General features: G+C 37.9%; 1 protein-coding gene across 2 annotated transcripts in view; it reads left to right on the top strand.

The window, feature by feature from the left end:
* Positions 1-13,976, top strand: part of DROSHA (drosha, ribonuclease type III) — a 72,539-nt gene that overhangs the window by 32,358 nt on the left and 26,205 nt on the right. For both annotated transcript variants that reach the window (XM_010585979.1, XM_010585978.1), the window contains exons 15-19: positions 2,646-2,745; positions 5,709-5,816; positions 10,508-10,615; positions 13,050-13,188; positions 13,855-13,915. In XM_010585979.1, the coding sequence (XP_010584281.1) occupies positions 2,646-2,745; positions 5,709-5,816; positions 10,508-10,615; positions 13,050-13,188; positions 13,855-13,915 (516 nt within the window). The remainder of the gene's footprint in view (positions 1-2,645; positions 2,746-5,708; positions 5,817-10,507; positions 10,616-13,049; positions 13,189-13,854; positions 13,916-13,976) is intronic.

The following is a 13,976-nucleotide window of genomic DNA, read 5'->3' as shown; positions in this document are numbered from 1 at the left end:
ACTTCTTTTTCAGAGCTGCTACTTGATTGTTTAATTAAATGTTCTTCGGATCTTAGATCTAACAATGAAGAATATAGCCATTTTCTGTTTGCTTTCTTCACGACATTTATGTTTCTTGCATCCTGCCATATCCTACTTAGTTGTCTCTTTCTATGCCTTGAAGGATCAAGTCTACATACTGTTTCCTAGCTTGGAAGCTGTTGCGTCCATGCTACTTTTCTCTGTACTTTTCATATCCTTATAGAGACTGGGAGGAATGTAATGAAGGAGTGGAGAGGGAATCAGAACTTCAGGCAGAGCTAGAAATACTGTTTCACTGTGGAATTGTGTAGGGGCATTAAAGTGATTGCTGTATTTTGTTCACAATTCTTTTCTTAATTTCTGACAATTTCAGGGAACTCTTCCAATGATTTGGAGATCTGTTTTCTGAATGATTACAGACAGTATAGAGCCCATCTCTTGTGCGTGTATAGTTAAGGTTGTCTTTTTCCTCATACATTTTCCTCCAGTGTCTTTTAAGGACATTGAATTTCACCTGCAGTTTTGAGGCCCAAACACTCATATGTGCATGTATGACAGACATATTCTTCTACAACTACTTGCTGAGAATTTTAGATTGAATATGGTGGGAAGTGGGAAGAGGGAGTGCTTATCCAGATAGTAGCATATTTTCTTTTGGCTTTGAGCATGACTTTTAATCCTCCTCATCTTTCAGTTTTCTTACCCATAAAAAGAAAATCATTAGACCAAAGACTATAAGAACCACCTCTATTTTGATGCTGAATTTCTAAATATTCATAAAGTTCTAGCACTTTGCATTGAAAACAGTATAAAGATACAAAAACTATTCTTCCCACACTCTTTTTTATTTTAACTTTCTCTAAAATTTCGATGGCTTTTTTTTTTTTCCCCAGAGCTGCTTACAGAATTTAAGCGTGCTTCTTTTTACCAGAGTAACAAAGCAGTTTTTGTGAAAGACCTCTGTGGTGCCATCATAAATCTCAGGCTTAACTCTGGTTTATATGTGAAATAGGTAATGCCCAGAAAAGATTTTCCTCTAGTGTGTCTTTTCTTTATGAGGTCTAATACGGATTTTTAGTTATTGTGATCTGTTTATTAATTCTTAAACTTAACTGCAATAACAGAGCTCGTTTCACCCGTATTAATACTAGTAGTAAAATGCATATTTTAGATCACACTTTCAGGTTCTTTTTTTGTGGGGTGAAACCTCCTCATGGCATTTGTTTGTTTTCTGGTTGGTTGATTGATTTGTTCATTAACTCATTTTTCTTCTTTGGATGGGGATTTGTCAGAAATAGATGTGCTATTCTGCAGATTGCAGAAATGTGGAGAACAGATCATAAGAAAAATCTATGGACTGACAATTCTAGATGTGTTTATAGACTCAAAAAATATCAGCATCTCTAGAGGCAGACAGTATACATTCAAGAATGCTGCGGAGAAATAGCTATGGAAAAAATGCCGATAAGAAAAGATCTGTTTGTATGCCTGTGAATGTGGGATGCTGGGAAGATTATGAAATAGTAGAAAAGCTGCTGCTTCATTTACTGCTTTGCCACTAATGTGGTAACTTCCTACTAAAACCGCTGCTCTACGTTGCTGCTGAGGAGAATCATCTTTTATAATGTAAATATAAAAGAAAATAAATTACTTGAGTAAACTTTTTCCATCTGTCCTCTAATTCCCTGCTTCCTATTAAAAGTCTGGTTTTATGGGTTTTCTTGAAAAAACTCTACAGAGGTGATACTATTTTGAAGACAGCATCATTTCCTAAGGACACATGGTCCATGTCGTGATTCTCTTGGTTGCTCCTCCCATAGCAGCTTTTGAACCTGTTGGTCAATTGCAGCTGAATATAATGGTGGGATGTTATCTTCAAAGAGAGCAAGTTCTTACACATTTTGTGAAAATCCATGATAGACCGCATAGGGACTCCCACCAGGCAAAAAGTTCTGCTGTTGAAGTTCATGTGTAATTAAACACCCCCAAAATAAGAAAAGGCTAGACAGTTGGAGAAAACCAGATATGGATAAGTATACGCTAACCACAGAGAAAACTTGACTTGCTGTTTCCATTCAGCACAAACCCACAGGGAATGAAACTTTTATTTCGTTGTTCACAGAATGACTTCGTGTTGCACATGACTTGTAGAGCTCTTCCTCATGTGCTTCACTGAAATGTTTCAGCCAGTGTAAGGACAGACACTTCTTGGGAAAGGTTACTACTGCTTTTCAGTGAGTGATAGGTAAACCCTGTGGAGAAGAGGGAGTTTTCACCTGCCTGAATTGAGATGTCATGCTGCGGGCAAGTCTTTCAGCATGCAAAAGTGGCTCTTCGGAGAGGACGGGTGTGTATCTGGGAGACCTGGGTTCTGCTCTGAGCTTTGCTGTTCACCTCACACTGCACACTAATGCCTCCTCTCTGCTGTGTCCAGCCTGCTGGAACAACTGCAGAGGCACTGCCACCTCTCTTGGAAAATGCTTTGAGATTTTTTTTCTGGAGCAAAGAGATGCTTGTAGATGATCTGTGTGTGTATGGGTGCAGCTGGTGTGTTCATAAGGACAAACGATGAGAGACTTTCGTTGTATCGACGAAAATATTTGTTTTCTGGTTTTGTCCTTCAGATACCAAAAGCTGTGGAAGAGTTATGTGAAGCTGCGTCACCTGCTGGCTAATAGTCCCAAAGTCAAACAGGCTGATAAACAGAAATTATCACAAAGAGAGGTAGCCTTCCTGTAACTGATAATTGAGCACAGTAATTCAGGGTGGAATAAAGCCATACGACCGCCCTGTTTAGGGAAACAGTAGAGATCCCTCACAAAAGATTTTCTTTTCAGGCTGTTAACACTGATTTTATTTTTATCTTTGCTTGTTAGCTAATGGATTTTTTTCCTTTTTTCAGCTGTCAAACTACTGCAAGTTTTTTGCCCAATTATAAAAATGATCATTATAGGACCATAACTTCTTTATAGCCGTTGCCATTAATGGTTTCAAGAGCTTAGCATAGAGAAGGAGTTTTTATTTCAGAGTGCACTTTTAGCTGGCTCATAATTTTAAACATTTCTCTTCTGAGATAAAAACTGCCACACTTGTGCATGGTTTTAAACCGTAATTTATTAGGCAGTCTTAGTGACATTCCTTAAGATCTTTGAGTCGAAATCATCTGGTTGTTGTTATTTTCAGTAATCTTTAATGACAAATGAGGTATTTGTTGAATTTTTGCCTTTCCTATCTTTTTTTTTTTTCCCCCTGAAGTGATGAGCAATAAGCATTTCCTAAGTGCAGATGCTCAACCAATTGGAAATTAAAATCAGAAAAATAAAGTCACCTAAATATAGACTAAAGCAGCCTGCTCTCAGGTATCTATTTTTTTAACATCTTGGACTGAAGCTTTGAATTTGTCTGGTGCATGTCTACCAGGCACTTTTAATTGGAGAACTTATGTAAAGAGTACATAGAGGAGAAATTAACTTCTTTGGTACCAGATGGAATTTAATTAAGTGGTGTTGTTTTTTTATTTATTGATTAGAAACCCTGATGATTCATAGAATCGTAGAATATCCTGTGTTTGGAAAGGACCCATGAGGACCACTGAGTCCAATTCCTGAGTCTTCCCCAGTTTGCTAATTGTGTAGCTTCGGTTGTGGTAAATGTTTGATACTGTTGACATTGCACCTGATTTTTTCTATTACTGCAAAGCATAGTATGCTGTTGCATGAGCAAGAGTCTTAGTTAACATTTTATTAATGCTGATATTAAATAAGCCCTTAGCTTCCTTACCGGTAAATGGGGAAAAAACACAGTGTTGTGACTTAATTGTGCCACAGTTGTAAGGCAAAAAAATTTTTATCCCTGTAGGAGATGACTTTGTTTGCTACATCGTTCTACACTCAGAGCAAGTAGAAGGGAAGACCGTTGTTATATGGGCATCTTTTCATTATGGGCTAATGGATGACTTATTTGTAAAATTGCAGTGGATTGGATGTAGGGGGTGATTATGTTTTGCTTCAAAAGATAAAATGCTCCTTTGGTATTTATCGCTTACTGGGTGGTATGCTGATTTTTGTTTCTAGACCTTATTATCTAGGATAATGAGTTTATCAAGTAGTTTGCCATCAGAGAGGCATACAGGGCTGAAACAGAAGCTTTATGTGAGGATAACCTATGCATTTTGCCAGTGGAGGTGTCAGTAACTTAGAAGGAGCTGTAGGGCTGCACCTGACTGGTACATGGGCTTTTAAAGATTATGAATCATATATTGTGAGCAACACTGGACTTCTGATTTTCAGTCAGCCTGAAAATACAGCTAGGTCTAGCAAACACTGTAGCATCTGTCCCAGAAAACAGCCAATGACACAGCCTTAAAATGTGAATTTTACACAATGTACAAGGGGTGCAGTGCTGTAAGCATCTCTGTTCCCTCTGCCACCGGTCATTCATTACTATGAGGTTGTATGATGTTATTATTTGTGACAAGGTTGTGCCTGGGGGCTTTGTTCCTCTAACCTAACTTTGAGCATTTACAGCAGGTGCATAAATTGGGACCTGAAGGCTCACTTTGAAGTCAATGGAGAGAGAAATGCATTTCTTGAAGCCTTTTATCCCCCTTCATTGAATATAAAAGGAGCCAGGACTAACTAGCCTCCTCCCCTAGACACCTCAGTATTGAGGTGTCTGAGGTTTGATGAATCTGTGTCTGGATAGATGTGCCGCTCTGTGAGTCTCTGCAGAACAGAAGACAGAGCTCATTCCTGCCCAGAGATGCTCACAGGCTTCAGACTGGAAGTTGGGTAGAGACAGCTTTGAGCAAATGCCCTGTAGTGAAAAGGAGAGGGAGGATGGGTTGCCGCTTTGAAAAGTTTCATGTTCTGAAGAAGGAAGAGCACTGAGGGAGTCTTTACTGTTAGTGCATGCTGTGTGGGGAGCTTGCATACTCTGGGGCTTTTGTAGTATTGGAACCAGGAGATCCTGATCCAGGGATGGTTTATTTTAGCTGGTTTTCTTTCATTTAGTTTTTACAGAAAATATTTTCTTTTAATGATTCTGTCCCTTTCATAGTTTCTAGAGACAAATAAACTGGTTACACAATACCAAATGGCCAGTGGTCAAAGCAAAACAATTTAAAAAAAAAAATTTAATTGAAATAATATTGGTAGATTTCATCATAACAGGCTCCAGAGCTAGTGAATGCTGAACTCCTTCCCCAGACTGGGAGTACTGACAATGTTGAACAGGAACTATTATGAAGTAGCCAAGATCACGAAACAAAACCTTTCTTTACTTAGCATGTTTTACACCTACTGAATGCTTCAAACCAGGACCACTCATGGTGACAGACTTGAATGAAGAGGTTGTTTTGCACACAGGGGTAAAGAAGGTGCTTTCGTTGTATGGACCTTAACTTATGTCTCATCTTGGATGTATGAGTTGGACTGGTTTGTTCTGTCATTTGCAGTAAAAAAAATGTAGTCACCGCTGTTCTCTTCTTGGTCTATCAAAATTCTCTGTCTACACTGTACTCCAGCACGTCCACCACAGTTTGTGGCTGGCAGTTACAAGATTTGGACTAGTCTTAGAAACTGCTCACCAAAAGTGGACCTTAAATGGGTATTACGCAGTCACGTGTGCATTGATACTGCTTTGGTGTAGAAAGTTCTTCACAGGAGCTCCATCCTCTCCCTGTCTAGGAAGCACTGCAGAAAATTCGTCAGAAGAACACAATGAGACGTGAAGTGACCGTCGAGTTGAGTAGCCAGGGATTCTGGAAAACAGGGATACGCTCTGACGTCTGCCAGGTGACTAAACCGCAGAGATGTTTAATGTATTTTCTTTCTCGATGGCTGCTATTTACCTCTTGCAAGGGTTTGCTGTGATTCTGGGCTGAAGAAGCAAATGGAAGTGCATACCTTTATCTCAATAAGATCTGTTGATTTAGGGGAACTATTCTAGTGTCCTGCCCACCCCCTCCACACACCAAAAGAAGTTATTTTTAAAATTTTAGTTTTCTTGCCACTCGTTGATTAGCACAAGGGAGATATGGGGTAGGAATGAACAGCTGGAGGCTGGAGGTTAACCAAACGTTGAGTCTAGCATGGAACTCCAGGGACTTCTTCATCCATCAATTGGGTTGGGTTTAAATATTTTTATTTTAATGTATTTTTCCATTTAAGTATTTTTTAAAAAACAAATTTTGCAGTGAAGCATGAAGAAATATCTTTTTGCTTGAAAGAAAGAAAAAAAAAGGCACCACAACTTTTGGATTAAAACAGGTGACCCTCAGTAGAAAGATATGTTTCAGATACTCTGTTTCATATGTATGACATCTCCAAGGTACGGCTCTCTTCCAGATCCTATTCTGAAGCAGCTGACAGCCACCAGCTTTGTGATATGATAAAAATAATGCAATTTTAATATAATACTGTATTAGTAAAATTCAAGTAGTTATAACAGCCAAATAAATTTACTAGGGTATAATTGCATCATTCTTCTTTTAGCTGTTGTTTTGGAGATGTTATTTAGTAATTAACAGGCTTATAATTTAATATTAACTTAACAGTATGAAGTATAAACTCTGGGTGTTGCTAGGCAAAGGTACAGGTAGAAATCCTGCTGTTATCTTAAAAGTCTGGTAAGGCCAAAGGGGAAATTCTAACAGGAGAGAAATGCTAATAACTAAAATTGCTTTTCTTCTGTCTGAAATGTTTCTTGTGATTCTACTATTGCTTCTGAAGTCAAAGAAGGAGAATAGTGGAACAGTATCTTCTCACATAGCTGAGGAAAATTACAGCCCTTTTCTAATTTTTTGTTGTGAACTGTATCTATTTTTACAGGTTAAGTAAACAGTGTAAATTTCTAATTTAGGAGCTTTGAAACAGTTCTGTGTTATAATTTCTGTGATTCATCTCTTAATGTCATCTTGGATATTCCTGAAGGACACCAAAACACCAAAGGATGATGAAAGTAAAGCTATTTTGCGTTTTTGTGCCCACCTGCAGCCATAACATCTAAATCAGCCAGTTCTGGTGTGAAGGTCCTTTGATTTGGTTTCTTTGAGAGGCCAAGAGTAGGCAAACTGTATGTCTGTAAAATGAAAGACTGCTGCTGTTGCTACATGCTTTTTCCCAGATTAAAGAGACTAAACCTAAATACGCATAAATCAACTCTGTGGGCAGAGCTAAAGTGCAGTGATTTTAAATTAATGCTTTTAAAAGCATTGCAGTTTAGAAGATTGAAACTCTTTTAAGTCCCTCTGGTATCTTATAGTTGCTTTAAGTTCCACGTAGCAGTAATGACACTGGTCTTTGCAGTCTCAGAAGTGAACTGCTTGGAGGGGGAGGAAAAAGGGTGAGTGAAATGTTCCAAAAATGTAAAATGGCTCTGTTCTGCCAGGCTCACTTAGTTATCCAGTAGATGAAGTGCACAACGTGGCACTAAGCTGGGCAGCACTTACTGTGCAGTCTGGCAGGATGGGGCCATGTTGAGAAGCTACCTCCCCCTGCCCCCCCACCCGCCCCATTGCCTGTATTGTTGCTGGTGTGCCCTCAACAGCTGTGTTAAGTGTTTAGGCTAAGGAGAGAAATGATGCATTTCAAAATATTTTAGCTCCCCTGGTTCTTCTTAGTAGGTTCAGCTCAGGAGCATCTGCCAGCCTGGGGGATAGTGGCACTAGCTGGGAGCACCCAAGAGATTCCTTGCCTTGCCATGCCAGCTGCAGCAGGAAAAGAACATGCATAGTTAACATAGTTACAATCATATATATTTAAAAACAAAAAAAGAAGTTACTTGTATGTTTATAACCAGATGCAAATACCAAAGTTATGGGATAGCTCCTGGGGCCATATGGTTTCAGGAGACTTTCTTTTTAATCACTAGCCATTCTTTAGCCTAATACAATTTTTTAAAGCATATATTTTATTTTCTTATAAAAAGATAAATACATAAAACATCAGAAACATCAAATAGTTAAAATCCTACATAACACTAACTGAATCAATCAAGTATTTAGTGCCATGAAAGCACCACTTTGTCAATATAACTGCAAGAGTCAAATTAAAGGCCTTCTGTGTGCTCCTAGGCAGATGTCAATTCTTCATTCACTGCACCACAGCTGACAAATCTAAAACTAGATTTCAGCCCTCAAACTTGGGGCAACATGTATTGGTATAAAGAATATTAAACCTTGCTTGAGGGACTCTTTCTGCCTGGTGCAGTGGAACAGTCAGGCAGGGAAGCAGAGTTGTCCCATGAAACAAGTTTTGGGTTGTGTTTTCTCTTGTTTTTGTTTGGATTTTTTTTAATGAATTCCTTCTGTGAAGGAAGACATAGGAAGTACACCTGTACAGTTTATATGGAGATAAGAGGGGTGTTCTCCTAGCTTGTAAATTACCCTCAGAAAACTCTAAATGAGTGACATGGTAACAAAATAAAATTTCACTTACACTTACTCAGTTTGCTTGGAGTTGTTTTGAATTTTTCTGCCATTCAGAGATCCAGAGAGTCTTTTTCTTTCTGTTAACTAGCTACTTCTATCTGCCGTAGAAGGACCTGGGGGTGTTGGTTGACAGCCAGATGAATATGAGCTGGCAGTGTGCCCAGGTGGCCAAGAAGGCCAACAGCATCGTGGCTTGTATCAGAAATAGTGTGGCCAGCAGGAGCAGGGAGGTGATTGTCCCCCCATACTCAGCACCGGTGAGGCCGCACCTCGAATACTGTGTTCAGTTTTGGACCCCTCACTACAACACAGACATTGAGGTGCTGGAGCGTGTCCAGAGAAGGGCAGCGAAGCTGGGAAAGGGTCTAGAGCACAAGTCTTATGAGGAGCAGCTGAGGGAACTGGGGCTGTTTACTCTGCAAAAAAGGAGGCTGAGGGCAGACCTTATCGCTCTCTACAACTACCTGAAAGGAGGTCATAGCAAGGTGGGTGTCAGTCTCTTCTCCCAAGTAACAAGCAACAGGACAAAAGGAAACAGCCTCAAGTTGTACCAGGGGAGGTTTAGATTGGATACTAGGAAAAATTTCTTCACCAAAGGGTTGTCAGGCACTGACCGGAACAGGCTGCCCAGGGAAGCGTTTGAGTCGCCATCCCTGGAGGTATTTAAAAGACATGTAGACGTGGTGCTTAGGGACATGGTTTAGTGGTGGAGTTGGCAGGGTTAGGTTAACAGTTGGACTCAATGATCTTAAAAGTCTTTTCCAACCTAAATGATGCTGTGATTGCCTTCCAGCTGTCTGTTCAGTTCTCAAGAATTTCACAGTCTTAAACAGAAAGTATTGCCATTGGTTATTCTTAATTTCTCAATCTTCTAACATTCACCTGTTTGTATTTTCTGCTGTTCTTTCTTTAATGACCTGCAGAAATCCATAACATCGTTTATTCTGTAAATTATACATCATCTGCTTCGTATGCTTTTTTCTTGCATCTCTCCAAACTGTATACCCATCTTCTGTAATCATACACATTCCTCTTTCTGAAATTAATAGTGACAGCCCTCAGATTTTGATTCCCTTAAAACACGTCATTCTTTTGAATATATTCATGTCATGTCACTAATAGGAATGATTAGAAGAACTGAAATTTGATTTCAGTGTCACAGAAATGGTCACATGCTTAAAATTCTTTAAATACATTTCTCATGTAGCTCTTTTTACTCTTATGCAAGATTTTTGACATTGATATCGTACTTGCTGTACTACTTTACTGATAAACTGTACTACTTGCTTATTTCAACCTAGATCCATCCAAAGTCAATATCAGTGTAGAATTCCTGCTTTAAAACACCAAAAGAGGGAGAGTTTTGGTTTTGCAACATAATTAGTTAAATTTTTATTGACATTTTCCCTAACAGAAAAACATTATCTGTTTCCTAGATGATCAAACAGCAACCTTACTGATATTTTTTAGCACATTAAGCCAGGTTATGCCAGACTACAGCGTTTCAAAAAGCCCCTAATTCTTCCTCAGAAGGAAATGAAGCCAAGGCACTGATAACTGTGCTTGAAAATCAAGTAGCTACTGCTGTTTGTGGAAAACTGGTTAAAGTGGTTTAAAGTGGTTCTTCCCTAACATTGAGGCAGAGGGGAAATGCTCTTTCTTCATCTTTGGTACTAATGTAAAACTGCAGGGTGTTAAATGAGAAGGTACAAACGTATAGCGTCATATTCAGTCACAGCTTACTGAAAATTGATGTTACTGGTGACCAGACATTTTTTACCTCATTCAAAATACTTAAGTAGAGAACTGGTTTTATGTATTTATTTATTTAGTCTGAGTGGGGCTGTGTCCCCTCTGTGGTTATGCAGATGGACAAATATGATTTAAGTGCTCTGATGATGAAGTTTGGTCAAATATGATTTTTTTTCTCATTTAAACCAAAGCAGTAAAACTCAGTGTTGTGACAAACGGAAAGTGTTTGTATTTATAGCTTGGTCAACTGAGTATTCTGTACACTGAAGTTGAATGCTTTTCCTTATTGCAATTGTTTTTTAGCATGCAATGATGCTTCCTGTCCTTACCCACCATGTCCGCTACCATCAGTGTCTGATGCATTTGGACAAATTGATAGGCTACACTTTTCGAGATAGGTGCTTGCTGCAGGTAAGATATGAAAAAAATTAACTACTTGCTGGTTTGTCTTCCTAATATTATTGAGTTTATCCATAATCCTGCCTGCTGTACAAACTTGAGAAATGCACTGCATTGCCACAGCTTGGACGTACTTGATTACTTGCACTGCAGATCTTTCAGAAGTTTCAGTTTTCCCAAGAGGCTTGTAAATAGAGACATCTATTGTGCCTGTAGACACACACCTGCCTTTGCTCTAGTGGTAGGTCTGGATTTGCTTGTAATGTGTAGAAAGACAAAGATGTGCTTACTGAAAAGACTGTCGGGTACATTACTCATTATTTCCATCTAAGTTATTTTTTTTAGGTATTTGTGAAGAATACAGTGTTATTCTGTAGATGACCATACACGCCGTTGTTCTTCCTTTTACAGTCTGTCGTTCAAAAAAAGAATAACTTAAGTGTTGCCTTTTTATTTTGCATTTATAGCTAGTGAAAAGGAATTGGCAAACTTCTGGTCGGCTCTTGATTTCTACAAGTACATGATAAAATTTTTGCATTTACAAACAGGGGCAGGAACTGGAGAGGAGAATTTCTTATTTGTTCTAAATGCATCCATGTTGCATAACCAGTCATTTATGTAAGTGCATATTTGGAAATGATCAGCTCCAGAAGGCTGACTCTTGGCATAGTGGCCCCTTTCCCCTTACGTTTTTTCTGAAGTTACTGAAGGGAAATGGAGACTTCTGTTCAGGATTTCCCTCTGAAATAAGCATCATCTCCCTCCACTGACTGGGGCTGAGAAAGGTGAATTTTCTTCTAAGTTCAAAACATGTGGTTTCTGTATTTGTATGGAGACTTTACTCCTGAACTACTTTAAGCTTATGAGGAAATCTTTTCTCACAGCTTCTCTGATTTCTAGAAGTTGGTTCCAGGACTAGTCCTACTGAAAGTTACATTAAACATTTTGCATCTTGTAGGATTTAGTTATTTGCGGGCTGCCTTAGTTTTAATATGAAAGATAAAAATGCAATGATGGAAATCTTCAAAATGTTGAGACCAAACACACAAACCAAAAAGCAAATTGCAATCAAAAAGGGGAGAAAGCATTAAATCAAGTGTGTCAGCATCAGTTAAATTAATGTTTAGTTATAACAAAAATACTTTTAAATGCTTGATCCCTATGCAAATTTATTTAAAACCTACAAACTTGTTCCAGAAGAGAAAGAGCTTTTTAAAAATGTATATAGTACCAATCACCTACTTAAGCATAGGCAATATTAGATGTGTAATTTTGCACCTGTTTCATCATGATGTATTTTTTTAAAGTACAGTCTGGGCAAGAAAGATTACACTAATTTAACTATTCAGAGAAGTTGTCATGTGTCATCCAGTTCAGATGGAGCAGAAGTTGAGAATGTGCAATTATGACAAACTTACTAATATTAGCAAGGAATTAAAAAGGACTTGGAGAAAGTTCTTGTTGTTGATTAAATATAACTTTACTCTCTAAAATAATTAAAATAAAAACTTCTCTAAGTCTTATGTTTGGAAAGCTACAGACAATGTTTGAATGAACTACTGGAATCAATTTGCTCATAGCCTGCAGCACCAGTCCTGCAGGTGTTTAAGAAGTAACTTTCTGCAGCTTGAATTTGCCATTGTGTCTCTTGTTTTATATACAAGGTGTGTGTACACATACATTTATACATGCATAATATTTTTAGATGTGTCTGTGTAAAGAAGGAGAAAATGTGTGAGTCTGCAGGATGGAGTCATAAAAGCTAGCTGTAGTTCTATTTACTGCTGCCATTTTTGTAGTGGTGGTGTCAGCAGCAGAGTAAGCTTTTGATGATGCTAGATGGTACAAATGTAAAACAGAAGACCAATCCTGCCATTGCTGTTCACTTCCAATTGAAGAGTGGCCCTGTATAGTCAAGACGGAAAGAGTTCTTCTGTAAATAACCAGAGATAATCCCCTTTTTTTGAAGTAGGAAAGTTTTATATTTAAATAACCTAAATCAAATATGTGAATGGTTGAGAAGCTCTTTTAGTTGTTCATATTTTTAATATGAATGTTTATGCTGCAATGTTAGTGTGAATATATGTTTAAATAAGCAAATGTATCGAAATCAGTTCAGCAAAACTGGTGAACAAAACTCTTAGGGCAAATTGACAGTTCACGCTTTTTTCTCTTCTAAACTAATTTTTCTTTAAAGAAAAAAAACCTGTTGAAAGTTAATTAGTTAAACTGATGATTGGGCATAAATGTTCTTTCTGACATCTGAAATAGTACCTCCTACATTTAAATTGCTGGAACCAAGCTACTAATTGATGATGTCACTTTATAGCCTTTCTTCAAACTAAAAAATAACAATTATTAGCTACCAGTCTAAGATTTTTTTTTCTTCCTTACATTTGTGAAAATACATCTAATACTTTTTTTTCCTGTATGTGCTACTTTATAGCTTGCCATGACTCATCCAAGCCATCACTTAAACTTTGGAATGAATCCAGATCATGCCAGAAATTCCTTATCCAACTGTGGGATTCGACAGCCAAAGTATGGAGATAGAAAAGTTCACCATATGCACATGAGAAAAAAAGGTATGCTGTTACACCACTACCATTTTTCTCTCACTGAACGCTTAATCAGTAATAAAACCTTTTGTCCATTATTATTTCGTTGGCCATTGTTCTTCTCAGAGCTTCCTTCAGTGGAGGATTTCAATAGTTATACATAGACACCAGTGAGATCTTTCTAAAAGACTGGATTTTGCAAATTAATCAACAAGTAGAGAGCTGAGAAAGAGCAAGGATAAGAAGTGGGAGGATGTATTTTCTTTGATCTTTTGCAAGTATTGTTTCCTTAATTCGCTGCTCATATGGTGAGCAAACTGGAGGATATTTTGTAAAAATGCCTTATTAATGTGAAAATATGTGGTCTGTCTGCTGCAGAATATTCCTTACCCCTTAAAAGTATATTCAGCTGTAATGAAGTAAATTGTTTATGTAATGTTTGGAATGTCTTTTTCATACAAAGGTGGTATTTTAATCAGGGTGTCTGAATGCAAAAATACAATAGTATTGTAATGGGACTGCGATCAGTTAGGCAGAGAGCACCTGTAAGGATTATACTTGCTCTACCCTGCAAATAACAGGATGATCTTGTGGACAGCAACTACAAAGTAACATTTTGAGTAATTATTTTCTAAGTCTATTCAAATTGAAATAGTGGTTGTTTATTTAATAGTTTGTTGTTTATATTTCTAGGGATAAACACCCTGATAAATATTATGTCTCGTTTGGGACAGGATGATCCAGCTCCTTCCAGGTAAGGAAAATAATTGTTTGCAAGTAGGAAAGTTGTTGCAGAGGGAGATATTTAATAGAAA

This window comes from Haliaeetus leucocephalus, unplaced genomic scaffold, assembly GCF_000737465.1.
Source record: "Haliaeetus leucocephalus isolate CR32 unplaced genomic scaffold, Haliaeetus_leucocephalus-4.0 Scaffold137, whole genome shotgun sequence".
In the NCBI taxonomy this organism is placed as follows: domain Eukaryota; kingdom Metazoa; phylum Chordata; class Aves; order Accipitriformes; family Accipitridae; genus Haliaeetus; species Haliaeetus leucocephalus.
This window is presented reverse-complemented; position numbering and strand designations above follow the sequence as displayed.